At 42.3% G+C, this 27,929-nt stretch overlaps 1 protein-coding gene across 1 annotated transcript; it reads left to right on the forward strand.

Annotated features, from left to right (window-relative positions):
- Positions 1-27,929, forward strand: ITK (IL2 inducible T cell kinase). The gene is made up of 17 exons (XM_062607503.1): positions 1-362; positions 9,654-9,758; positions 11,613-11,694; positions 13,092-13,220; positions 13,872-13,912; positions 14,680-14,831; positions 15,280-15,345; positions 15,527-15,581; positions 17,832-17,911; positions 18,553-18,689; positions 19,471-19,545; positions 20,248-20,419; positions 21,146-21,362; positions 21,977-22,041; positions 22,132-22,250; positions 24,738-24,895; positions 25,431-27,929. The coding sequence occupies exons 1-17, from the start codon at positions 192-194 to the stop codon at positions 25,500-25,502; spliced, it is 1,896 nt and encodes a 631-aa protein (XP_062463487.1). The 5' UTR covers positions 1-191; the 3' UTR covers positions 25,503-27,929.

The raw sequence follows: 27,929 nt of genomic DNA on the forward strand, positions 1-27,929 counted from the left end.
ATGTGCTGTTCATTCTATGACTTCAGAGAGGATGTGGTTATGCGTTGACAGAAAGGAAGCTTTGCTGTAGATGGGAAGATAAAGCTCAAAGCACCTACACTGCGTTTTGAATACCTTTTTTTTTTACTTAACTGTCTTCCTTCTTGTGTCTCTTTCTTGGACAGGCACTTAGCACATAGGACCAGCACCCCATGTCCTGGGAGACTACCATTCTTGGCTCAGCCATGAATAACTGTGTGCTCTTAGAGGAACTGCTGATCAAAAAAGCCCAGCAGAAGAGGAGGACTTCACCTTCCAACTTTAAAGTGCGCTTCTTTGTCTTAACCAAATCCAAGCTGGCTTACTATGAATATCGCCATGGGGTACGTCAGCCATTTTCTCTTCTATAACAGAATAATGAAGGGAAGGATGAAATTTGTTAAAGGAAGGGAAGGATGCTAATGGAGGGAAGCATAATCTTTGTTAAATTTTATTAACTTTTCTGGTCCTTACTACAGCACCATTCACTTGAAAATTGCAAAATGATCAAATCAGAGGTGATCAGTGGGCATTTGGTGTGCACAGAGGAATAAGACTACTTCGCTGTTTTATAGCAGGGATCTGGTTTTGTTGCAGGAATTTAGCATGGGCTGTTGTAACTGGAGTGTGTAACAGCTATGTGAGCCTGTGCCTGGCAGTTCACATGGGTACAGCAGTGACCTGGAGTGGCGTATTGCAAAGATGACAAGTGTAACCTAATTACATCTGCTAAAAATGTCATCCACAGATATTCACTCTCATTCTTTCCTTCAGGGCAGCAGACTGATTGATGGCTGGTAGGAGAGAGTCTTGCTTTTTAACAGAAATTCAGCTGCTATGTGTAACATGGTTCTTCTTCAGAGTTAGCTTCAGAAGGGATGCAATGACAAGACCCGAGCTCAGACTAGGCTTTGTTGCCCTAAGCTTGCATTTCCCTGGTTTACTAAATATGAAGAGCATTAGAAGTCAGTCTGAGCACCCCATTGTGCTGAGTGTTATAGTGAAATGACAATTATTTCCTTCTTCTACTTAGCTGGATGTTTGCTGAGCCTCATTATGGTTGTAAATAATATTGCTTGTTTTCCAGCAGTTGCTGAACATGCTGTTAATCCATTATGTTTAGGCACTGTTACTGTATGAAGAGCAGAACTGGGGATCGTGCTGCCAGCACTGGAAACTTCAGACCATCTAATCTTGCTCAGTTGCAGAAAATTAAATTAAAACTGAACCCAATGAGAAAAGTGATCTTCATAGCATAGTGTATAGCTATGTGCCTTTGTATTTTGTCATAGCCTAGTTGAGACTGGATAACAACTTTAATGGTTAATAGACATTTTTACTTGCAGGTTATTTCTCTCAAATATGGCCAACAAATTGTTTTTCTTGCTTTTATTTTACAGACTGTGTTTTTCTTAACTCTGTATTTAAATAGGATAATATTTATTGCTGCACACTGTATATTTGATTTGAGACTCTCTTTGTCTGCTCTCCAAACTATCTTTCAAATGCCATTAAAGATTTTAAATTCCATTATAACTATTTCACTTATTCTGGGTTAAATTTGCAAAAGCATCTAACTGATTCTGCTGTAGGTGTTTAGAGAAGTCTTCACAACTAGTTTTCCTTGTCTCTTTCTGAGTCTTGGTGGACTTGAGATGAACTCAACATAGACTTTGCATAGACACGTTTGCGGAGTCACAATAGGTGTCTGTCACCATCTTGAGACACTGAAATAGCTTGGAAAATGTGACTTGTGACTTTCAGTGGGGCATAGATTTCGTAGGCTATGTGAGTGTCTCTGGAAATTTTCCCCCCATATCTTCAATTAATAGGTCAATTAGGTGAGATGAGGGTTTGGTATCTTATCTACTTTATGTTATATATTATGTATTTTGAACATGTACATATTATATATGTGTAGACATGTATATGTAAACACAGGTGCTCCTGTAGGCCCATATACACATTTGAGGGATGGTGGGTGTATCTGTAATTACAGGGCTGATTTTGCTTGAAAAGCCAATTTTTTTCTGACACAAACTACCAAAATCAGGTTGTTACACGAATAGAAGAGCTTCGTATGACATTGAGAGAAAAGAGGTTGTCCTGTGAAATACTCCCAGAACCGATCCTCAGCCCATTCCATAATCTTCCCCAAAATTAGACGATCCTGGTGAGACCTCCCTGTGATAAAGTCATTGTTGTTCTGGAGAGGGAAGCTTAGGGCAACCCATGCAAGTACCATCTTGTTTTGTGCTGAGAACAGAATGAGCCCCCAGCTATTGAGTTCACAGCTGGTGAAGGGAAACTTACAGTACCTGCCTGACACATGGGCTATTCCCATCCCATTGAGTGAACTAGGACTGGGGAGCGTGCACAGGCATTGAAATCAATGATCTGTAGTGCTCATTCTCTGGCACTGGTTTGGCTCTGCTCCATGGGGACTCTCCAGAAATTTGTGGGGCCAGCAGGGGCTAGTATGGGCTGTCACCATTGCCAGCAAGCAGTTTGCATGTGGTTCTGCTCTGAAGATTTAGGGCAGCGCAATAGGGGCATTGCTGTTCTCTGCCAGCTGGCTGAAGGGATGGGGAGTATCCTCAGGCATGTGTACTGCTCCATAGAGATGGGACCAGCAACTGTCTGAGCTTTGAAAGTATGTAATTTTTAAGGGGAATCTCTGTAGATATTTGCTATAAGAGTTTTCTTTAAGAACCCCTTTCCAACCTGTCTGGTATCTTACTGTACTCAGAGTTCAGTACTGTACAGTACCTACCTCTCCAGTCCCTGGTCAGTCAGTAATAACAGCCTGTGCATAGAGTCAGGTAAAACAATAATGAACTGCTTAACAGTTAGACAAGTCCCACTGATTTCAATAGGGTGGCTTAGAGTAAAGCATACACTTATTTATTAAGCCCAGGATTACATGTTTTGCTGCATTTAAAAGTGTTTAGCACCCAGTCCCTTTCTCTGCATTCTGACACTGTAGGTATAAAAAAGATGTTTAAGAGTTTATTGCAGCAGTCCAAAACAAGAAATTAAACAGGTCATAAGGGTACAGGGATAACTCTGTAAATGATACCAGAAGCTGTCAAGACAACTGACATCAGAGAAGCAAATCTTTGCAATAACTGGAATGGCATTTTTGTTATAATGGCCATAGCTAGACAGAAAGCACTGTTCTCCTCAGGGGCCAAGCACACCATTGCCATTAATGTTAATGAAAGATATTTACATATCTCATTAGGAGAATGAGCCCCTAATAACTGACAACAATAAGAAGCTGTGTTTTCTGGAATTCATTACGCAGTGCACAATGCAGGGCTGTCTTAACATAAAGCAAAGCCCTGATAACAGGCACATGTATTCAGCCCCCGTCTCTACTAAAACACATCAGAAGGGCCTTTATTAGAACATGCAAACCAATTCCATGAGCAAAAATTCTTCATTTCTAGGGTTTGATGTTATAGCTACTGTACATGTGAGTAAATGAGCTTATGGGAATAATCACTTAACTATTTCAATGAGTTTGATCCTCACAAGGCTAACAGATAATGCCAACATTATGTGATACTCTCAGGATTCCAGTACTGTTGCAGCACTGCAGAAGAAGCAGATAAATTAATCCCTCTGGAGAGGTATCTAGGACAGAGTTTCAAATGTCCTTACATAGCAAAACACTTAAACTTGTGAGTTACCTATATCCCATTTGCTTAACGGCTTATGATGCTTAGTAAATCTTTATGATCCTTAGTAAGGGTTACCAGACAGAATAGTAAAGAGAGGTAGTTTTAGTATTTCAGACACTAAGCAGAGGTTTTTGCATAGTCTTCAGCATGTCACATTCCTGCCAGATGAGGACAGCCAGAAATGAGCATCTCTCCCTGTATTTCAGGCTGGCTGTAGTCTAGAAAGGGCACAGATGTCTGAGGCTCATGGCACACCTAGTGAATAGACCGCTGTCTGCTGGGCTAGCACCACACTAACATGGTACCTTGACCATTACATGATCCCTGCATCAGAGCTGCTATCTCGGCATGGCTCAGACCTGCAAAGAGCGCTCGGGTCTGTCTGTATCAGCTGTGGAGAAGTGCTCCATGTTCCTACACTAACTTTGCTTCTTCAAAAATAAGCATCTTGCCCTATACAGGCATTTTGAGAATTATTTCAGGGCTGGAAAGGTTGCTGGGAAATTCAGGCACATAAATATTTTATATCTTCATGCACTCATGGGCTAAAATGAGTCCAGCTTTTAGAGGCAGCAGTGAAAAGCGCACACAGAAAAGGACTGAGTTCTCTTTTCATTTACATCAGCCCTATTCTTCCTACACTGGTCAGATGCTCAGGAGGTCAAATAGCATGAATCAGCCTTGTCCTGGGCTCTTTCATTCAGATCTTTGATATTCAGATATAAAGATGGCACTTTAGTGTGCCTTGAAATTTGCTTTCAGTTTCTTGTTCAGGAGAACAAAGGAATAAACTTGGCTGAAAAGCCTTCTATCAGCATCAGAAAAATGCTTCAGCTGCTTCTGTTATCTACATGTTGGGTAACTTGCAACAGTCCAGCTACCACCAGAAACAAAAGCAGCACTTTGTTCCAGTCCAGCAGTCCGTTTTACCTCCATTATTCTACATAGAATCCAACTTGTCCATCCTGCCCCAGAAAGATTTTTTTTCCCCCAGACTCTAACATAAACAGACTAAGACTTTTCTTCCAGAGACCTCTATTTTGATGTTGCTCTAAATTAGAGTGACAAATCATACCATTCCTCATTGCTTTGTGTATTCTGCGTACCTTACAGTCATGAAGCTCTAATCCTCATACAAAATTGATTTAATTACAGTTTTAAAGACTACCTTCCAAATAAATACACGTGAGTAGATAGATTGTTCTTCATAACTTGTCATGTATTTATTAACAAGTTCTGCTTGCTTGCCAGGGTTTGCAATATCATCTGTCTTCTGATGCACATCTCCAACTAATTTATTAATAATACACATATTGCATATATTAATCACATACAGTACACAAAGAAGTCAGGTTTTGGCATCTGTCTACATCACACTTGTTTCAATGAATTTTTATGTACTAAAATCAACACAACCTTAAATAAGATGTGGACAAGGTACAAACCTATGCATAATAGTAAATGAATCCTTTAGTACACCTCTGTAAATGCAAAATGGATTTTTTAATGATTCAAATTTTATTATTGGAGCTGTGATAGGAGTAAGCTCATATTGTTTGCCACAATGAGCCTTGTTTTACTGTGAGATCACATAACCATGGTAATACTGATTGGCAGCACTTCTTAAGTTCATTTAGTCCGCCTTTGTGCATGGGGTCAGCGTTAGATCAGCGCTCAGATCAGGACTGTCACCTACACATGGACAAGTCGGCTGCAGCACTGACAAGCCCCTGCTTGAAAGCCAAGGACAAAGATTTTATGTCACAAGCACACAGTCTCATTGCTCTAAAAATACTTTAATGTGCATGCAAGCCTCTTTTCACACTGACACGCACTTTATTCAAGGGGAATGCAAACATCAAGGCTTTTGCATTTTTGCTTTTATTTTTTTCCTGTTTGCTCCTGAGGGACTGTATATAGTGATAAAAAAAACCTGCTTTGGTTTCACCTCCTCAGGCCCACAGAGACCCCCAGGTCAGGCTCTGGCCCTGTGCAGGGGCGCACTGAGCGCAGCTGGAGCACAGGGGACACAGGACAAGCAGGTCATGCCTAGTGCCAAGGCAAAGACCAACATCCACTTAATCACCGATTAACTATGGTTCCTTCTAGTCAAGACAGTAAGTGAAAGCAGGGAATGAAGTTTAGCTCAAAAATACCCTGACACTACAGAGAAGGTCATTAAACGCTCTGATTGATGGAAGCGTTTTAGCGGTTGAGTTTACAGAGGGCTGGAATTTCCTACCTTGCTCCTCCACAGCTATAAATTAGCTTTCCCCTGACCTCCTGCTTCAGCCAGCATTGCAAAGGAAGAGCCACACAGGCAATGGGGATGAAGTACAAGGAGATGGAGATGTGAACACAAACACCCAGTGATGCAGGGCAAGGAAAGCCTAGGTGCAGTGTAGAGAGCCCCTGGTTTTCCCCTCACCAGCACAAAAGAAACAAGTTCTTAATGCAACTATTGGACCAAAGGGGCCTTATGAAACATGGCGTGCTGCCTTTCTGTGCCAGAAAATGCTGCCTGCTCTCTCTTCCTGTGCTCTTTGAGATAAGGCTCTGCCCACCCCAGCCTTACCTCTCTCTAGCATTTGGCTTCCCTCCCTTGCCTCTGATTCCAGCACTGGTGCCTACTTTTCCTGCCAGGGCTCTTTGGTAAATAAGTGGGGTTCAACAAAACCTTTAAGAGCCCACAAAAAGACCTTCAGATGAAGTTCTTGGTGCAGAGCATTTGATGAATGGGCTTCACAAATAGCAACAGCAAAGTGTTAGCCAGAAAGTAGCAAATTCCTCAGACTGCAGAGCCCATATCTTACAAGATCTTAGACATTCACAAAGCCTGAGGGTGCGGACCCATGGTCAGAAAGTGTTCTAACAGCTCAGATCTGCCACATACAGCAGCTGCTGACAGCTCTCTGACCTTTCACCATGGGCTCCACATCCCTGCATGTGGTAGATGCCAGGCAGCTTATTCCCTGAGCAAGCACCATGAGATGCCTTCAGAATCACAGGTTAAGGCTGTCAATTGTCCCATAGTCAATTGTCCAAGTATCTAAGGCCAGTAGGGACCATTGGGATTACCTAGTTTATGCAGTGGACACAAACTAAAGGATTAATCAGTGAAAGAGCTGCTGGAGCTGTGTTGGCAAGAGGGGGTGAAATAGCAAAGATGAAGACAGTAATGTGTTGGGCTTGTGACGAACCTGGCTCTGTGCAGAAGTGTCAGCTCACCTTCCCAGAATTGCCATGTTGCAAATAACACACCAAATGAAATAAAACAGGATGGACTGATCCGCAGCACACTGACAGCAGCATGCCTTGCTTATCTTTACACACACATTATCTTTACACACACATTACACAGTAAGACCACTGATGCTTTTTCTGACTGACCAGCTAAAACATCTATGTAATTATACTCCAGTCAGTCTGAAAACAACAAACAGAGATTAGTCAGCATGTTCTGCCTCTCCCCTTTAGGAACAAGTCTCTGAGGTTTTTTGGAGACCATTTTTAAGAGGCTTTTCCTCTCCACTCCATTCCAAATGGCCCAGTTGCTTTTGTTGGATTAAAGTGCAATCAAGCATCACAAAAGCAGGGACATGTTTAGTTTCCAGCCCAGTTTCTGGGTAGTGCCTGGTTTGTGAGTGGTATTTCCAGTTGTTTGTGCTGCTACAGGGATGTAATTGCTTTTTATCAACAAAGTCCCATCTGCTGAGGGTCTACTGGGCAATGCACTGGCTGTGAGACATACCCTGACATTTCAATGCAACGTGAGATTATGAGGATATGAGGAGCTTCCATTTCTGAGTTATGTGATTAAAAGGAGCACAGTAGGTGATGAGAGCTGCAGGATGACTGCATAATGCTCCTTGAGAAAGCTGGGCCCTATATTTCAGCAGAGTCTGGAGAGATATCAACAATCTGCAGTGAAAGAACAGAGTGTGTGACTGGCTTCCTAAAGCCTCACAGGACGACTCTATGTGGTTAAGCCCTGGGACTTCAAAGGAATAAGATGAAGGATGGTTCAATGCTACCAAAATTGACGGCTGTTATAGAAAATAAATGGTTTTGGGTCTCAGCAAAAGGGTAGAAGTCCCAAAGGCAGAAAAAATGATAGAGGAGGTTGTGGCAAAGAGACAGAGGAAGCCAGACTTGGCTTCTTCTGTGAAAGAAAAACGGGAATAGACAAGAATAGAAGAAAATAGATGGTGAAAATGGAGTTCAGTAAGGGCTTCTAAGGCTTGGCAATACTCTTGACATTTAATTGGTATTTACATTTAGGGGTGCTTTACAGCCTTGGTTTTATTGATATAAAAAGATCCCGATTCACCCCATAGACCTACATGCGAAGATGTTGCCTACAGGAGACAGTCCTGGCAGTGAATCCAGATGCACTGGTTAAACTGTAAGCAAACACAAATAAAAAACCCAAATACACCAGCAAAATACTGCAAGAGCAATGTGAGACCACACTGCAATAATTTCCCCTCTTTCTTCAAGTCCAATTATACAAAGGCAAAATACCCAGCCAGTTGTGCAAGAATGAGGTTTGAGGAGCTTTGCGTCCTCTCAGGTTTGAGGCTGTTGACAGTATACTATGGCAAACCTCACCGCATCTCCAGTGGCATCAGCTTCTTCACTGTTTTAGGCTAAATTTAATGATGAAAGGTAGCAACGGAGCAGCAGTGAGCGTCATCACACCAGTGGGGACAGCTGCCACCAGCGGGACAGAGCTGCAGGGTCACAGTGACATAGGGAAGGAGGGGCAAGAGGGAGCTGGAGGGTGAAGGACACAAAGGGTTGCATTATAGGTCTGAGGGAGAGCAAGAAGGTTGCCAAGGTCTTGCTGTGTCTCTGAGTGATAACCTGTGACAGGTACAACTCAGTCATTGAAGTTCATGCTCTGAACATGAAGTTCATGCTCCTGCACAAACAGAAGCTTTTGCAGTGTTTGGGGGTTCATAAATCTCACTGATTTCCATCACACTGTCACAAAGCTGAGCTGGGAGACAGCAAGTGTTTAATCCCTACTGAAAACAAAGCAAAAGCCTCTAAAGAGCAAACATATTTGTAGTGAATCCTTCCGAAGTGTGCATCAGACACCAAGCTTCAGCTCAGCTCCTGCCTGCCATTTGCAGCATCCACCTCACCCCTCTCTTGCAAAAGCTGAGTGTCATACACCAAGGAGCTATGGGGTAAGGACTCAGTAGGAAATAGGGCACACCGAGGTAGTTGGGATACTTGGAATTCTGTTCTTTTCTTACCCTTTCCTAACTGCCCATAGTGTTATCTAGGCATCTGGTATATGCTGAATAATAATGCAACAGAGGCTGCCAGAAAAATAGTTTTGTTGGCAAATATTTGAGGCTATTATTTACTTCAAAATTTCCTGTTATTTTTGCTCAGCTAGAGCCCCTGACAGAACAAAACCAGAGAGGTGTTTTGTTTCTTGGAACACAGGTGCAGTAAAAATGCTACATTTGAGCTAAAATGCAAAGGTTTGAAAATCTCAGGACCCAACTATTTTTCTAATAAAATATTCATTGTTTTGTAGCTTTTCAGGATGAAACAGGAGTGTTGCTAAACTGAACATTTCATTAAAATAGGTCCTTTTGGTTAAAAGGGCATTTCATTTTGTTGGAAGAAAAAAAAAAACACCTTGAATTTCAGTCAAAGGTTTTGACTTTCACTAAGAGCCCTTGTGCTGAGTTGAAATGTATGTGTGTTCATATATGTGTGTGTATGCTCATGTATCTGTGTGTATGTGCAGTCCATGTGGAGGCGCCATATATGAAAAAGATTCTTCATACTTTTAAATGTCTTACATAATCAGTTAATTTACTACTCCACCATTAAGATTAAATCCCCCATGGACAGGACAGTCTTGTCTAATCATTCACTTTATCCACAACCATTATCATTAACCAAGTGCTTTTCTCTGTCTTTTAGAAGAAAAAGACTTTGAAGGGTTCTGTGGAGCTTTCCAGGATTAAATGTGTGGAAATTGTGAAAAGTGACATCATCATTCCCTGTCAGTATAAATACCCTTTCCAGGTGAGTCTGTCTGGTGACTGTACTGATAGAGAGATACCACCTCATTTAGTATTTCAGTAAAACTCTCCCTCACAGTGCAGTTGTTAATGAGCCCAACGCCAGGGTGAATAACAGCACAGGAAGAAAAAGCAGATCAAGGTTTGAAATGACCTGAGGAATCACAGACTGCATTTTATAACAGGGTCTATAAACTCTTACACTAATTGGTCTTAAACTGGAAAGGATCTTTAGATCTTCTAATCCTATCCCGTGTTTAACACAGTATTCAGCTATGCCACTAACTCATGTTTGGAGAAAGAACATGTTTCACACATGGAATCCTCCCAGGGTTTTGGCTGATTTACGTGTGTGGTGCTGAAACTAAAGACATTCAGTGCCCTTTGCATCAGAAACTGGTGAATGTGATGTGCTAGGGAGGCTGCTCCAAGAGCAGAACAAAGAGACCAGTACTGGTGGGCTGGTAACAGTGGACCAGTCATGATGGACAGTGCTCCACTGAGGTTGCGGTAATTGCTCCTGCTCGTAGCACATCTAAATTTTATCCCACAGTCAGTTTTGTGGTATTTTGTAAAATTATATTGTCTGGGTTTAAAAAAAAAAAAAATCTCAGCTGCACCCATCTGTAAATCTTCTGTGGAACCACCAGTGCCTTTTTAGGTTTGTTTGAGCCCCTTGCAGAGAGGCATGAAATGAGTGATTCTGTGCATGCTCATGGCTACGTCTTTTGGGGAGCTGCTTACTGCATATTCCAAACTCTGCTTTACATTGTCAAGACACCATAATATCAAGAGGAGTGGCTTTAAACAAGTGGGAATTATTCCTTTCCTATTTCTGTTTTTTGTAAAGGAGGTTGTAATTTATTTCTATGTAGCATGAAAACTGGGTCACACAGCTGTCTGCGTGTGCCTGCAAGGGCACCAGGCCAAGAGACAGCAAATGTTTCCTGTTCTTTAAACAATAATCACCTTTGCCTCATCTGTACCCCTGGAAAAAAATTAAAAACCAGCTGCTCTCTTCCAGAAACCTCTGTTCAAAGACAGTGGTCAAAACATCTGTGCATCAAAGAGATCAGGTCCCATCTGGAATTAAACTGTTGAGATAAATATTGGAAGAGAACTATAGATCATGCATTAAATCAAATTTTAGTCATCCAATTCAGTTTATGAGTCATCTCAGTTCTTGTGATGATTTTACTCCCTGGCCTGAAATTTCAGAAACATTCTGTGTTTCTCTTCCTTCATTTATTTGTCGTTACGGCCAAGTAAATGAAAACAGCATCTTGATTGCTCATTGTTCATCTGCTCCGGCTTCTTATTTCCCCTCTATAATCCTACTGAAAGCTATTAAAAACTTTGGAGAATAACAGCAATCCAAGTATCTCCAGGGAGTTGCATGAGATCTGTATTTATACAAAAAAAAAGGCTAAATTTGGCTTTTAGATCTTAAGTGAAGGTATCTTAACAAGAAACTGCTAAGAAACAGAAGCCATTTCCCCAGAGATGCTTTAGAAGGATAAACGCAGCCAGCAAGTAACATGCTAAACCCTCTGCAGATTGAAATTGGTACATCTCCACTGATTTCACAGGCATTTCTTAACAGCATAGAAATGATGTAATCACTGCTTGTCCAGAATTCTTTCTTGATCATAATCTCTACTCCATATTAAATAATAAAGTCAATGAGGTTAAGAGATGCTTTTTCACAGACTCTGTTAATCCACTTTCTCATGTCATCATTTTGTGTTTAACTTGTTGGTATGAGGGCTTCTCCCTGTTGCTTTCAGTGGCTCCATCGTGCCCGGCATATGTGGGATTGCTTCTAATGACTTGCTCTCTTCTTCACTCCCCTCTCCAGATCGTCCACGATAACTACATACTCTATGTGTTCGCACCCAATCGTGAGAGCCGGCAGAGATGGGTCTTTACACTGAAAGAAGGTAATAAAACCCCTGTGCTCACCTAATGTTGAAGTTACTTATCCCAGACCAGGTTTTTTACAGACTATAATGCAGAGAAAATATGCAAGAAGGGTCAATGTCATAGATTTAAGCATGCAAAGTGATACTGGGGAATGAGGTTATAATATCAAATTGCTTGTGTGTTTGCAGCAGCAGTAGAAAATTTGGCCATGGAATGCTTTATTTGCTTCTTTCAAGGATAAACTGTTAATATGTTACTGTAATTTGAGGTTTCTTATTCCGGAAGAGACGAGGGTTTTCTATGCCTATTTTGTTTTTAGAAATTAATCTTTTCTGCATAGCAGATTTTTCAGCTCTTACTAATAGATTTTTTGTTTAGATGACAACCTTCTTAGAGAATCATGATTATTAAGTAACATTTTTGCATGTAGCTTTCATTTCCTGTTCACCTCCTGAATTGTGCTGTGCTCTGCTGTAATGATGCTGAACTGAAGTTACCATAACTAACCACTGCAGGCAGAAACGAAGCCTAATACTTGACATAAGGGAAGTGTTACTTGGTTACATGAAAACTGCACCAAGCTTCTGTCATAGCTTTTTCCTGCTTTGTAACACAAGCTGCTGTATCACTAACTCTGAAAATATTGTGTCTCGTGGAGATATTATTAAATTCATGCACATATTCTTGCAACTGTTTATTCCCCTTCTGGACAGCGCTCGCTCCAAGCTTCTACTTTATCACATCTTCTTGTTCAACATTCAGAGACTGTCCCTTCCCTTGAACAATTTCAATAGTCTCTTGAGACAGGCCAGCAGAAATGTTTTGTTCTTTTTAGGAAAATTATTATTACAGATGAAGAGCCTGAGCTTCAAGAAGGACCTTTAATCACTCATACAGATACTCGAGACTAGTATTTACATGTGCAAAAAATGGTTAGTGCTGGTGAATGCCAGCTTATTCAGCTGCTTGGCCTCCTGGCACCAGGCCAAACCAGCAAGTGCCTGTGCCCTACATCCACAGATACTGTAAAGATGTAGTCTCTCATGGGAATCAACAGTATACAGACTTCCAGGTTTTATTTCCTTTTAGGTTTTGGTGTTTATCAGTTTAAAGAGAGAGACACTTTGATAGGATTCTGGTCTCTCGCAGTAGAGAGGTATAGGCTCCATCAGCAGCAGGAAGCCGATTCCTCCACATCAGTGGTGAAATTGAATCTTTTTGGGAAAAAGAAAAACATCAACGGAAGAGGCTGATATGTAATAATAACTAAAAGCTTGGTTTGACAAGAAGCTTCTTTTGAGTGGAGATTATTTCCATTCAGTTCTAGATGTCTTTAAGAGCTGATGTGAATGCAAATAAATTAATTTTTCCCCTCTTTTTATTTCTTCTTTTTCCTTCCCCCAACATTTTCCAGAAATTATAAACAACAACAGTTTGGTTTCAAAGTGTCATCCAGATTTCTGGATAGATGGCAAGTGGATATGCTGCGCTCAGACCGAGAAGATGGCAGTTGGCTGTGTGGAGTATGATCCTACCAAAAATGGTATGGGATTTGTTAAGACCATCCCTACTTTGAAAATATTTATTCCTAGCAAAAGTAAAGGGTTGAATTTGTCTCGTACAAAACATCAAAGAATATCATGTTACATTTCCATCAGGAGGCATGTTGCTGGCTTCTTGGTATATTATGGCTTATATTTAACTGTATATGGCATTCTTTGTTTTGCGTTAATATTTTCCTCTGTGTGATGCTTGGGGCTGTCTTTGGAATCAGATAGAGAACTAAGAATTTGATCAGCTATGATCCATCAAAAACCCATAATAAGAGCTTTCCTGATATACACGCATTCAACCCTGTGCGTCCTATTTTGTCCTAACCACACTTCCTCTGTGGTTTCAATGGCTAAGCGTAATCTTTACTTTGTCTCCTGAAAAGACTTATAAGCAATCAATCATTCTTAACCCAAGACACTGTAACCCTGTACCTGGGGGATTCCTTAAGTAACCTGTACCCCAGTTTCAAACCCATGATGTGTGGCTGAGTCGCTGTGTGAGTGCAGATTGTCTTACTCGCTAAGGCCAAGACTCGCTATTCACTGGGTTTGTATCACCTTTATCAATTCATTACCTTGACATTTTCTCCCCTGGTTTTGTCCACATTTACTTCAAATTATCTTTCTTGATTACTTTCCAGCCTCAAAAAAGCCTCTTCCTCCCACTCCTGAAGATAACTGGGTGAGTGCAGTGAGGCACATGAAGCTGTTCTTGGTGTCCTGTCTTGTGTGTTTAACTAGCAGTGGTCAATATACCCCCATTAAGGTTCACTGCAGTGCAGTGACCTGTAGTATCACCTTTGATAACATTCCCTGGGCTTTTCTCTTGCCTTTTCCATATTTTTCCATGAGCCAGAGGTTCACTCCTACAAAGTCAGCCTGGTTTCACAGATAACTTTCCAATGGTGGCTGAAGCTTCAACTGTTTTTTGTTTTCAATCTATAGACAGGGAAATTTGGGAAGTAGGAGGGATATGAGAAAAGCTGCTCTGAAGGGGAATAGAGAAATGATTTTCTTGTCGATCAGACAAAATGTCATTAGCTTATTTAATAAAAAGGGAGAAAAGGGAGAAGCGGGGCATGAGAAAAGGGCTGGAGGGCAGCAGAGCATGGGACAGTCCCCCTCTAGGGAGGCCATGGAGATTTTATCACAGAAGGGTTTTAAGAGGAATCTCTGAGTAACAGATCAGACAGAGGTAATCCTGCCTTAAGAAGAAGTAGATACCTATTTTCTGTGCAAGTGAAATTTCTATATTAAATTAATTGTTTAAATATGCTAAAAATTCTCATCTTGGCACCATACCCCATGAGACAGCTTGGGGTGCTTTCCCAGCTTTAAGACTTTTGAGCCCAGAGAAAACCAATGCTGCCAGGGATATATCACTTTAGAGAACATGCCATTGTTTTTTATGACTATGAATATGATGAGCCTTTTGCCTAATTTGTGCAGAAATTGTTGCTAGACCCAAAGGAAGCCTTAGTCATGGCCATATATGACTATGAAGCCCAGAATCCGCAGGAGCTGACATTACAATGTAATGAGGAATATTATGTGATTGACAGCTCTGAGGAACATTGGTGGCTGATTCAAGATAAGAATGGGTAAGTCCCTTTTCAACAGCCAATTTACAAATCCATTCTAAATCCAGTTTGTTCTCCTATTAACATATATGCTGGCCTCTTGTATAACTTTTGTGAAAGTTATCCTCTGTTATACAGGGAAAAAGTGATGGAAGGTTATTTATAGTAACTTTCTTCCCTTTGATGTTGCTTGAATTCAGGCAGCTTAAGGAAAGGGTCTGAATGTTAATTAAAATAAACAGCCCTCAGCTCAGGCCGATATTTGCTGTCATAAATGTGGGGGGGGAAATAGTGATAAATGTGAAACTTTGCAAGTTTAGGGGTCCAATCAGTTGTTTCCTTCTCCAGTAACCTTACTAAATACATAACAATCATGCAAAGAGCAGGCAAATCTGCCAGGGCTGACTCCTACAGATGCAGAGAAAATCCTGTCTGTCTGGCACACTCACGCCATGTCCTATTTCAACAGGCATGAAGGCTATGTGCCAAGTAGCTACCTGGTGGAAAAATCACCCGAGAATCTGCAAATATATGAGTAAGTGGTGCCTGTGTTTGTCTCGTGTCTCCAAGTGCCCTGGATTTGTTCTACAACCCTCAGACATCGCTACCCTGCATAATGTGTCACCGCTCATGCTGGGGACGCTGAATTCAGATGCTTTTCAGCAGAAACTTTACTAGCCTTGAAACACTGACTGGGAGTCTTTTGATGTTTTCAGATGGTACAATAAGAACATCAGCAGAAGCAAAGCAGAAACACTCCTCAAGGATGAGGTAAACCAGTGCTACATGCAGGGTGGATGGGCAATAATAATTAATGAATGACAAATGAGGAGAAGCCTGCGAGGGTTGCTTTGTGTAAGGGAGAGCTGGACCCTGGGTTCCTGCTGTGGTGTTGTCCTTGGCTGTTCTTCGTGTGCGATGCAAGATAAAGGATCACTAGCAGCCACCCCCTTACCTCCATGGTAGCTGAGTGTGGGCAGAGAGCCATGCCATCCTTCTTTGGTTAAATAACTGGGGCTGGTGGAAAACACCCTTTGGGAACACTGCATCGACTGAAAACTGTGATTTTAGCTCATCTGTTCTGCCCCTGCAGGAGGCCTGTGGATGCAGTGGTTCTCTGAAATATAACCAATCTCGTGCTGAAGTGTTTTGGGTGAAAGACAGAAGTATGGGTTTGGGCTTTTTTAGTTCTCTCTGTGTGTGTGTGCATGTGAGCATCTTTCATTTCTCAGCTGAGACAGTTTTCCAGTGAAGACTGTAGTGAAAATAGAAAGAATAAACTTCTTGTTCAAATTTTCCACACAAACATACTCTCAGTTTTAAAATCACCTCTTATGCTAACAGGACACCCAAATAAAGTGTTGTTTCTTGCAATGATGGCATCTTATGCAAAGAAAAGCATTTTTGTGTAGTTTTATATTATTGTTTTAGTTAGTATAACTCCTACAGGATCTGTCCACGCATGGTTTAGTGATCTTGTTTTTCCTTCTGGTCCTACCAGCGCAACTTCTCTGCGGCAGCTACCCCCATGTGGCTGCAGAGGCTTCTGGCTCAAAACCTTGCAGCCCCCACAGCTTCCCCTCAAAAATACGACCAAGCTCACAAGTGATCTTTGGCCAGATTTGCTGCCAAGTGAGACAGAAGGACAAGAAAAGAGCTTCAAGTAACTAACTTGCCTCTCTGTGCAAGCAACCCCACACTGCCAGGGAGATGAGTCCTAAAGCCCTCACTGTGCATGATAAAGATGCTTTTTAGAGCTTCTCTGTGCTAGATATTAAATAGTGCAGGTATGGTAGAAGTTGCACAGATGTGCATTAAAGAGATAACCCTGGAAAGTGTATAGCTCAGTGGGCTGATCCCATCTGGTCAGATGGTAGATGTTGCATAGATGTGCATTAAAGAGATAACCCTGGAAGGTGTATAGCTCAGTGGGCTGATCCCATCTGGTCAGAGCTGAGCACTGAAAGTCAGCAGCTCATATGCAGGGGATGCAGTAGCAGTCTCAGCCTTTGTGTTCACCTGGAGCTGAATCAGGTGGGAAACAGGACAAGGCAGGGTGCAATTGGTGGATTAGGTTTGCATCAGGTGTTGTGGGTGGATAGATGACACCTAAAATGAAGGAAATCTACCATGTAGAGAAAAGGAGGGGAAGAAATAATCAGGCACTTGGGATGCCAGATGAAAAGCATCTTTATCTGCAAACAGAGGAAAAATGTGTTTTTTGTTATGAATGTGTAGATCAGCACAGCATATTGCATCCAAACTGTTACGTTAAATCTCCTCTGCCTCTGCCATATGATCCATTAGTGCCTGGCCCTTCAGGATTATGACCTACGATACATTTTAGCATTCAGATGAGTAGAAAACAATTAAAAAGGAAAATTGTTCTGTGAGTGCCAGAGTGGAGAAACCCTGCTTCCCTACACAGTTCTGTTTAGATACAGGATGACTGGGGGACCTGTGAAAGGCAGGATCTTGTCCAAGCTTTTCCCATTTGTGGTACATTGGCAAATTATCCTTCATACATTCCCATATGGATTTTCTGGTGTTGCATAAATCGTACTCTTTTTCTGTGGCTGCTCTCTCAAATGGAGAGAGCTGCTCGTCGCATTGGATTTGTTTGAAATTATTATCACCAGTGTTCTGCCAGATTGAAAAGAGCCAATTGGTTCAAAATTTCTTGAGAGGCTTTGGGGGACAGAGGCACGCGCTCGTGTACGCCACAAGTACACAGCACAAGTGCACACGTCTCATTTCCTCAGGAAGCTGAGCTAAAAATACAGAGCACCCGAGAGAGACCAGATTCATGTACCTGCAGGCATGGGCAGCCACCAGAGCTGTGCATGGAACAGACCAAGCTCTGTCAGCTGGCTGATGGCCCCGCTTCTCCTACATGTTTAGCACATCCTCATGACAGAGTAATAAGGAAGGCTGAAATGAGCAGAGCTTTGTCCCTAGACCACTTCTCTTTTGTTCCCATTATGTCTCTAACCAGTTTTCTCTCCTTTGCTCCTGTTGCAGGGTAGGGAAGGTGCTTTCATGGTGAGAGACTCAAGGCAGCCTGGCATGTACACAGTCTCTGTTTTCACCAAAGCGTTAAGGTACAGCTGAGCTCAGCAGCTTTTCACATCAATTACATCAATGAAACGGCTTCTGTGAGAGTGTAATCTCTGTTTTGGCATTATAAAGAGAGAGCAGAAGGCTCATGAAAATTACAGAGGAAAACACTTCCAAAAAAGGCAGAAAAGCTAGCTGCCATTCGCAAAGTGTATTAAAGGCTCCACTTCTCCCTCCATCTAAATATATACCTATAAATAGTGTCTTAAATGTCACTGGGGTTGTAATTTTAATGGCATTGTCTACCCAGATAAAGTGTTGGTAGGATCAACATGGAGTATATCCTGGACTCATCAGAGGTGGGTAATACAAGAATAGTGAAAGGGTTTCAGTGGTGGGGCAGAAAGTTTCGCTTCAGAAAGAAGAAGTAGAGAAACTGTGCTCAACCTGCCTTATCAGGAAACCTCAGCCTCTGTAGAGATGAGACCATCTGTGAGTGAGAGGGAGAACATGCAAGCACACAGCTTTTGTTAGCAATGGCAACTCACTCCTAGCTCCCCACTCATTCATTGTGCGTAGGGAAGGTTCTACCCTTTTCTCACTTGCTCCTCTTCCATTTATACCCAGATTCCTGTCTTTTTGCTGCAGCCTAGTTTTCCTCAAAGAAAACCTCCTCTTTTTTCAGCACGGATAACAATCCCGTTATAAAGCATTATCACATCAATGAGACAACTGACTTTCCCAAGCGATACTATTTGGCAGAAAAGCATGTGTTTGACTGCATACCTGAACTCATCAACTATCACCAGCACAATGCAGGAGGTAAGTAAAGGCTGATGCTGAGCAGGGAAGCTGCTGTTTTACCATGCAGCCAGGTAACTGTTTTGACTGAAGGAAGGCTCCCAAGCCCCCTGTCCTTACAATGAAATCTTAAATGGCATCACCTTTTCTTCCAATTATCCTGGCACTCATGGTGGGAGAATGGTCATCTCAGGCCAGCTTCCAGCATTACATCTTCATTCTGGTTATCCTTCTAAGGCTGACAATGACCAATATGAATGTTATAGTGACACACTATAGAGAGCCCTTTCATTCCTGGGAGCCAATGGGTATGTGTCACCACTATCAGAGCAAGCTACCTGTTTGAATTACACTGCAGACCCTTCTTGCCCAGGAGGTGATATATCCCTGGGCCTTGATTTGACACAAATTTAGGGGCATGGCCATGATACATAGCCAGACATGGGAGTCACCAAAGACCCCCATCCCTACAGCCCAGGAGTACCAAGGGAAATCTTGGGCTTCAAAAATACCCTACAAATAAAAGGTATAATTTTGAATTTCGTCAGAATTAATAGAGACTCACCGCTCACATTTGCTGACAGAGTGAAAATGGGAAATTAGCTGAAACTGCTCAGAATTGGCTTCCTTCTAGCAGGCAGGAAATCATAGTCTGAATAGAGGTTTAGCTGCCCTCAAGTGGAGCTGGGAACTCAGTACAATAAACCTGCTTCCAGTATCCAGGCTGCCTTCTGAGTAGTGACAGCCACACTTCCCATGACTGTGACAACAACTGGAACCCACCTTTTCCTCTGTTACCCAGGTCTTGTCACTCGCTTGCGGTATGCAGTCTCTTCTTGGAGGAAAAAGGCCCCAATCACTGCAGGGCTGAGCTATGGTATGGTACTCTCATGACTATATGGGAATCACACTCCTCACTGGTTAGCTGGGTGGTCCTGAGCATCCCCTTGGATATTGATGAATATTCATGTGATGATCACCACAATAAATAGCTTTCCTCAGACCTTTACACTGCACTATTCACTAGGTTATCATCTTTGTTATTACCATTGTTAACTGAATGAACTGATTGTGCAGTGCCTTGAGGGAGGTGATGAGAACCCCAGGGTCTCAATGAAATCAACATTAAGTACTGAAATGAATGAACAAAAGTGATGGAAGTAGGAGCATAGCATAACTTGATGAAATCTGAGTCCCTCCTGAAAGATGCCTCCTTTTGCACATTGCTGTCTACAAGATGTTTGCTGGTATCATCTTTATTGTAACTTTGAAACATAAAAGAAATTTAAAACTGTGTTATGCTCAGTAGTGCACATATGCGTGGTAGAAACAATTCTCCTTGAAGAACTGGATTGACAAGACAAATTGGGGGGGGGTAAAAGAGGGATGTTTCTGTTCCTGTACTTAAACATGACCTGCAGCGCAGACTAGTCAAATGAGTTACCAAAGGTCAGACAGACAATTTGAGGGAGAGCCAGAAAGTCTCACTTCAAGTCCTGTCTCAATGTTTAACCCATAAAAGCTTTTTGTTTAACAATTTACTGCTAGATCCTTACTCTTTGTCCCTTACAACCAACAGGAAAATTCATCATTAACCCCTCTGAGCTCACCCGTGTACAGGAAATCGGCAGTGGTCAGTTTGGCGTGGTCTACCTTGGCTACTTGATGGAGAGGACAAAAGTAGCCATCAAGACCATTCGTGAAGGAGCAATGTCTGAAGAGGATTTCATTGAGGAAGCTAAAGTCTTGATGTAAGTAGTAGATTCACCACGAAAATCAGACCCTGAAGGATTCATAAGACTGAACCAAAGTGTTGTGATAATGTTCAGGAATATGAATGGGGAAATTAAACTTGGATTATGTAGTGTACATAATAAATAGTATACATATACATAGTAGAGAGAGAGACCAGTGAGCTCTGCTGTTTGCAAAGAAAGGCAATTCAAAGTGTAGGTGAATTACTGTCCTAAATCTACAAATGTCCAGAATGGTCTTCCAGATTTCTGCTGTTCTGGAAGGCAAGAAAAATTGATGTGTTTTGGAGAGCAAAGTGGTTTTCATCAAAAATAATTAGATGGAGAAATCTCTTAAAATTTGAGGGAAATTTGACTGAAAACCTTAGCTGCAAATTCTATTTTTTACTTTGCACAACTGAAAGTGTTTCCCTTTGGGTTTATTGACTTTGTTCTCTCCCTTCAAAAACAGATGGAAATTGATTTTGGTTTTATTTGATTGGGTGATTTTCCATGCAGAAAAGTCTTTTGTTGACCATTACCATCAAACGGGGATTATACTTAGTGCTATTTGACATTAGACTTTGTCTACACATTTGCTTCTTTCTACTTAGTAGTTTGCCTTTGCAGAAAGAGGGTCGCAGCAGTGTGACATAGGCGGCCAAATATAACACTCTTACTGTAAGCATAGAAGGCACTGACTCTGTTTCAGCTTCTTTTCCACCTTCCCTCCCTATCCCACAGGAAACTGTCTCACCCCAAGCTAGTCCAACTTTACGGTGTGTGCTTTGACAACACCCCCATATGCCTGGTGTTTGAGTTTATGGAGAACGGCTGCTTGTCCGACTACCTCAGGAGCCAGCGGGGCAGTTTCTCAAAGGAAACCCTCCTGGGGATGTGCCAAGATGTGTGTGAAGGAATGGCTTATCTGGAACAAAACTCTGTCATCCACAGAGACCTCGTATGTTGGTCCAACACAGACTTTTCCTCTGCTCCAGCTGAATGTTTTCCTGTGCTTTCTCCCTTCCTCGATTTCAGCTTTCACACTCCTCCCGCCTAGCTGTTGATAGGAGATGCAGTATCTCCCCTTATTGCTGAAGAAGCATCAGTACTGTAGGAAAATTCCCATCCCCTGAAGGGCTGATTAAACATTTCCCTTAACTGTTTTTGGAAGAGAAAAAATGAGTGAAAATGCCAGAAAGGCTTGTTCTAAACATGCATTACTGATAAAATGCTTTTAATTACGTGGTGTTCAATTAAGCCACATCAGCCACTGCTGCTGTTAGGGGATCAAGAACTGTGAGTAGTTGTGGATATTTTAGGACCTTTCTCTGCCCCTTCTGGGCAACAAAGGCCTGGAAGTCAGACTGATGCTTTGGTGGCAACAGGAACATGCTGGCCATAAAATGTACACAAAGCATAAGAACCTCAAGTTTTCACCTTCACTGTATCAAAGGAGGTGGAAACTTTGATTCTCCTTTCTCTAAGCACTATCTGCCCTACCAGGATGGAAGCATCTGAGTGGTTGTGAGTCTCACCTCTGACCTTCTGCCTTTGCACCTTCTTTTCTTGCAGGCCGCTAGGAACTGCCTGGTGGGAGAATCCCATGTGGTCAAAGTATCTGATTTTGGGATGTCGAGGTAATGCCACCATGGCTGAGCATGCTGCTTGCAGGGCTGTCATGGGAGAAGGGGGGTTACTCAGCATGCTGCCGCCTTTTCCTTTTCCAGGATTGTCCTTGATGATCAGTATACCAGCTCCACGGGGACCAAGTTCCCAGTCAAGTGGTCTGCTCCAGAGGTTTTCTCCTACAGCAACTATAGCACCAAATCTGACGTTTGGTCATTTGGTAAGAACCTCTTGTCAGAATGGAAAAAAATTAACAAACACCAGCTTAGACTCAGTCCTCAAGTAAACTCTCCTAAACCCAACATCCTCTGGGCTCCCAGGGTGTTTTGCCTGAATATTGGCTTAGGAAAGCACGCCTCAATCATTTAAGTGAAAGAAAGAATCATAAACTATATATGTAATTTGAAGCACTGCAGATACTGACAAGGTGATGTGTTATACCTGTTCAATGCTATGTAATGCCAAATAATTAGCTTCATTTCATGCTGATAATAGCAGAAGTGTCCAAGAAAAGGTTAGAGAGTCACTGACAAGATTATATAAGGAAAGGAAAGCTATTTAGGCACTCCATCTCTCTGCACGTCAGTCCTGGGCACTCATACTTCACTCAAACCCTCTGCCTTTCTTTCCAAGTTTGCTTTGCTGACTCCATTTGCTTTATGCCAATCTGACAATATTATTTCACTGCTCACATTTTCTCACCTCATTTCCTGCTCCCTAATGCATTGTTTTATGATTTGCATCTGTTCTTTGGTCTCCTTTCTGGACCCTCAGAGATAAGAAAACTGTTGTATATTTTTTTCCCCCAAGGCCACTGGCACTGGAGATAACAAAGGCTATCCCCTGGCCTGTTGATCTGGCACACTGATGTGTCTGGCACCTCTCCAGCTAGCATGCAAATTGTGGTACTGCAGAATGAATCGGTGCAGTGTGCTGTGCACAGCACACAGTCAATGGGGTGCCACTCAGCTCCAGGCCTAGCAGTAAATAATGCAGGATTACAACCTTTGCTAGTCTGTGCTTGTGAATTCTGTGCTTCCCTCTCGCCTTGCTGTCTTCTGCTGTGGCTGAAGTTGTGCATTCCAGTAGTAGGCTATGAGCAACACAGTGGGAGCTGGGTGCTCAGGCCCACACAACCACCTTCTCTAACACAGCCTGAGATGCTTCAGAGAGCACCATTCCTCTTTCCATGTCCCCTGGCATGTGGAGGAGGCTGTCTGCACTCACCATGTAATAACAAGGGATAACATTTGCCAGTAGAACCATCCCTGACACCTCAAAGTAAAGTGGCAGTGACATGGGGAGAGACACTACTTCGGTAAGAATGTTCTTTTGCTTCACAAATCGGAAGCTGACCCATACACTGAGAGCCAGATGCTTCCAAAAAGGGTGCTCAGTTTGATTTACAGTCAAGCCAAGAGAGGTGATGTTGGCTCACTCCAGTTTCAGGGCTGAATGAAATACTGGCGAGCTTCGCTTGTGTTGGTCAGTCCTTTGTGAAAGGTGTAGCCAGCAGTGTTGTACATCTGTCAGACTTGTTATGCAGTGGGGTTTGCATAAGAGAATTCCTCTGTCATGTCACGGTCTCATGACTCTGAGCAGCTTTCTGCTCCACTACTCTGCAGCCCATTCATCTCTTCTGCCAGGCTGAAATCCTGCTGTGCCCAGGAGAACAAAATGTGTGTGAGAAATCCCAGTGCAGGAACCTGCACACAGGGGGAGTACAACTGCTTTGCTTACTCTTCAGTAGAGCCAGTATCATTGGCAAGGTGCTGTAATCTCTGTGCATCTTCTATTTGAAGAATTCAAAGCTGGAAAGCAGGCATTATTTAGCAAAGTTGAATGACAACTTTATTTCAGATCAGTCTATCTGTCTGTCTCCCTTTTCTAATACAATGTGAACACAGTTTACCAAGTCAGTCATATTAGATGAGCAAAGAAATTAAACCTAACAATAACAGAGATGCCTTGTAGTCACTCCATTTGCAGGGCCTCTCTGATCTGGTGGTCAACTGCAAGGTATTCCACAGTCTTTTTGTCTTTGCCTATCTCTTGTCCATCACACAAGAGTAACATGAGTGTCTGTACTGCTCTGAACAGTAATCATAGAAAAACATCTGACTGTTTAGGAATGCCACAATCCTTTGAAATTCCTGTGTCATTCCCTGTGAATTCATTCCAGGGAATGACACCATGTGGGACCTTTCGTAAGTGGGGAGTTCCCACTGCTGAGGCTGAGCTAACCAATGGAGTCAGCTAATGGAGCCATTCATACTGCTTTCTTGCTCCTGAGTCTCACCAAAATGCAAGCAGATTCTGGTGCAGGACACAGTGCTGTCAGGAACATCAGTGACATGCCTCTTGTATGTGATTAACTGAAAGCAAAAATAGATAAACTGAATCAATGACAAAAAGCAGGTTCTCTTTCACACATTACACATCTGGATGGAGTACACAACAACCATTCCCTCCTTTTAACAGTTTGGGAGAATATATACAACCCTGCTTTTCTTTCTGACACATAATATACTTAGACTTCATCTGATTCATGGGGAAAGACCCTGTCATGCTAGATTATCATGAAGTAGGATGCAGAGAAGTCAAACTTGCTTTTCCAAGGAAAGGAAAACAGGGCTGAGCTGCAAAGAACAGCGAGTGGAAGGATTTTACTTACTGCTTTGTGATTTTTCTCATTTGTCTGCTTTAGGAGTGCTGATGTGGGAGGTCTTCAGTGAAGGTAAAATCCCCTATGAGAATCGCACCAATGGAGAAGTGGTGGAAGAAATCAATGCAGGATTTCGGCTCTACAAACCCAAGCTGGCCTCCAAAGCGATCTATGAGGTCATGAGCCACTGCTGGAGGATGGTTAGTACTGTAATGGGAGAGCCCCAGTTCCTAAAGACAAAAGCTCTCTTCCCTATGGCTTTTAGAAGGAGGGAAGTATACACTCCATGCACTAACACAAGATAAAATCCTGGAGGTGAAGCACTCTGTAGCTTTCATCTGCACTGGCAAGCAGACTCCAGGCTCTTTGCCTTTTATTTAAGCTGCGGTTTCTGTAGAGTTTTCACTTCACTGAGAAATCTATGTAAGGCTCCTAACTCAAGTTAATTCAACAGTTTGCTTCCTAAGAAAGCTGCAGATCTGTGGGGCTGAGTTTTAATAGTGATGGTAAAAATGACAGCCAGCCGCTACAAGGTACTTAGTGTCCACTGGGCAAGCTCACCGCTAGTAGCAACGAAGCACTACAGAGAAGGAAGCTCATTCTTCTGCTGGCATTTTCTCTATAACAGTAGCTTGTACTTCTGTTAATACTCAGTTTCCAGTTTTCCCTCCTAATCTTGCCATTCCTCTCAAGCTGACATTAACGTTCTCCCTCTCTCTTTTCTACCCTGCTCAGAGGAAAGATGACCGGCCATCCTTTTCTATTCTGTTGTATCAGCTGAGTGAAATCTCCGAGTTTGATCTGTAATCATGGCACTGGCTGCTAACTGAAGCTAAAAGAGTCCTGAGAGGGCAGAAGGCTGGATTTTCCCCACACAAAGCATTAACAGGAATCCTCTCACCATAGATACTTGCCTGGGGAGAAGGAGAGGGCAGAGGCTGGTACTTCCAGACAGACAAGATATCCCCAGGTCTTCCAGAACCTAGACAGTCACAGGCTTTGGTTTGGCCAAGAATGTGGTTTGCATCTTACAAGCAGAAGCAGCAATTGGGTAGAGTCCTGAGCTACACAACCAAGCAAGTGTTTTTCTCTTGAAGATAAAGCCTCAAAACTAAGAGATCTGACATTGCTATTCCAGTTCTGTGAACTCCCAAATGAAGGTCTTCCCTGGGGAGAAAAATCCTGTCTTTAACTGAGGAGGAACATTTAGACATTTCCAGAGCACTCTAATTCAGAGTGGGCTGGACCTAAAAGCTCTGAACAGGAATAAGCCTGGGACACATGGGAACAGGCTGGATTTAGTGTCTGCATTTCTGATGCTGATATTTCAAGGTGGTTTTGTTCTTCTTATCATTATTTTCTCTGAAACTGTGGCATATCAGGAACAGGATGCTGGTACCTGTTAAACTGAAGAGGTGTCTGTGTGTGCATGTGAGTGTGTAAGGAACGAGGAGAAAATCAACATGTTGAAAAGTCTTGAAATTCTCTCAAATTGCAGTGTATAGAGAATGGAAAATCGGACTTTCTTCAGTCTTTCTACATCAGGAGAAAAATACATGATCTCCATGTAATTGTTTGAACAGAGTGTGAAGGAACGAGCAGTGCAGAGTGCTATGTGTTTCCCATCCATGACAAGACGGAATTCCAGGATCTGATTATCTGTGAAAGGTCTAGGAACCTACTCCTGAACTGTTGTGTTGGGAAGGAAGGAGCTGGAGGGCTCGGAAAGATAGCCATGAGGAGAAAACATGCAGAGTATGTGCTCAGTGCACCAGTGATAACAAGAAGAGTTTTCTCATACTTCAAAGAGTAACTGAATCATCACAAGGAAAGACTTTTCCGTCTCTTCTGTGAACAGAGACTGATCAAAGAAAAAGTCATGTGAATCGACTGTCTGGGCACTTACTCCATGAGGAGTTCCACGTTACGTGGTGACAGCAGAAGAAGGTACAAATAATATCCATCCCCTGGTATTTCAGTTAAGCTCTATTTTTTCACCACAAGACAGGGGCAGTGATTTGACAAAAAAATGAAAACCAAAAAGTGTGGGTGCTGGTGTCCAGAATTTGTAAATAAGATCAGGACTCTCTGCTAAGCATTAACAATAACTAGAGAAGTCAAGAGGTCTCACAAATGTTCATATATGCAGTATGTATTTTTGATGCTTCTCTGTTTGCGCAGGTAAGAACATGAGTAAACTTTATGTGACAGCAGATTACAAAAACTGAGGTGCAAACTCCCAGCAGCAATCTCTCCTGTCATTACAGAAGTCAGGTTCAGATGTTTGCCAACAAAAATGGAACAAGGAAATAATGTAATCCCATGACCTCACATATCCTGTGTTAAAATATTTCTTCATAGGAGGCTTCATTTTTGGTGGTTTTCAGACCTATGGTTTTAGGGTAGCTTTAAGAAGCCAGGATATCTTTTGAGGCATACGGATATGAACAAAGCATTAGTCCCTGCCATATGCATCTTCCCACTTTGCTTTGGTTCCATGTTATTGTCTTTGGTTTACTCCTACGAATACCATGAAGAACAACTCTCCAGGCAAGGAGAATGCTAACATTCAGACCAAAGGCTGTCAATCCTAAATGCAGGATCAGAGTTCTACCTTCAAATCAGGATTGCTGCCTCTTGGTAGTCTGAACCAGCATGTGGAAGATGTGCATCTAGACGCAGACTTTGAATTTTTGTCTACTTAAGCTAAGTTTCTCTTTGTCCCTCTCATCCTTTTTTCAGAGTCAGCCTGTTGTCCCATCCTGGTGACACGGCATTTATCCAGTGAAGTTTTCAGTAGCCTTACCCATTTTAAACTCCCCATCTACAGCTAAATTTGAGGACAGTGACCATAGCCCTGTTTTCTCCCCCTCTCAACCGCACTTAGACAATCCATACAACCACTCTGAAATGATTCCTCCCTGCGCACAGGCACCTTGTGCAGAGGTATCTGCAGGCTCACGAAGCTAAGCTCCTGGCTTGCTGCCCCCTTCCATCCTCGGAGGAAGCAGGGGTCTGTCAAGCTTGAGGAGGTTGCTATTAAGTAGCAGCAATACTGCGCCACTGGGTAATGTTTCTGAGATTGTATTTATATCTGGATGAAACAAGTGTAATATTTATTAGGTAGTGTGTTGCACAAAACAATACTGTGATGTTTTATGTTCAGTTTCCTTCTGCAGTATTTCTGTGTACACAATATGTATTTTTACAAACAATAAAATTGCTAAGTCCCAA

Source organism: Pezoporus occidentalis, unplaced genomic scaffold (assembly GCF_034315485.1).
Source record: "Pezoporus occidentalis ecotype Australia unplaced genomic scaffold, CSIRO_AGI_Poc_V1 ctg124, whole genome shotgun sequence".
In the NCBI taxonomy this organism is placed as follows: domain Eukaryota; kingdom Metazoa; phylum Chordata; class Aves; order Psittaciformes; family Psittacidae; genus Pezoporus; species Pezoporus occidentalis.

What these genes read in the sequence shown, in the direction of transcription:
- ITK (XM_062607503.1), top strand. Translation starts at nt 192, where the DNA reads ATGTCCTGGGAGACTACCATTCTTGGCTCAGCCATGAATAACTGTGTG. An exon ending in CCACTCCTGAAGATAACTGG is followed by an intron (nt 13,913 to 14,679) that starts GTGAGTGCAGTG and finishes TAATTTGTGCAG; the next exon opens with AAATTGTTGCTAGACCCAAA. An exon ending in GAGGAAGCTAAAGTCTTGAT is followed by an intron (nt 20,420 to 21,145) that starts GTAAGTAGTAGA and finishes CCTATCCCACAG; the next exon opens with GAAACTGTCTCACCCCAAGC.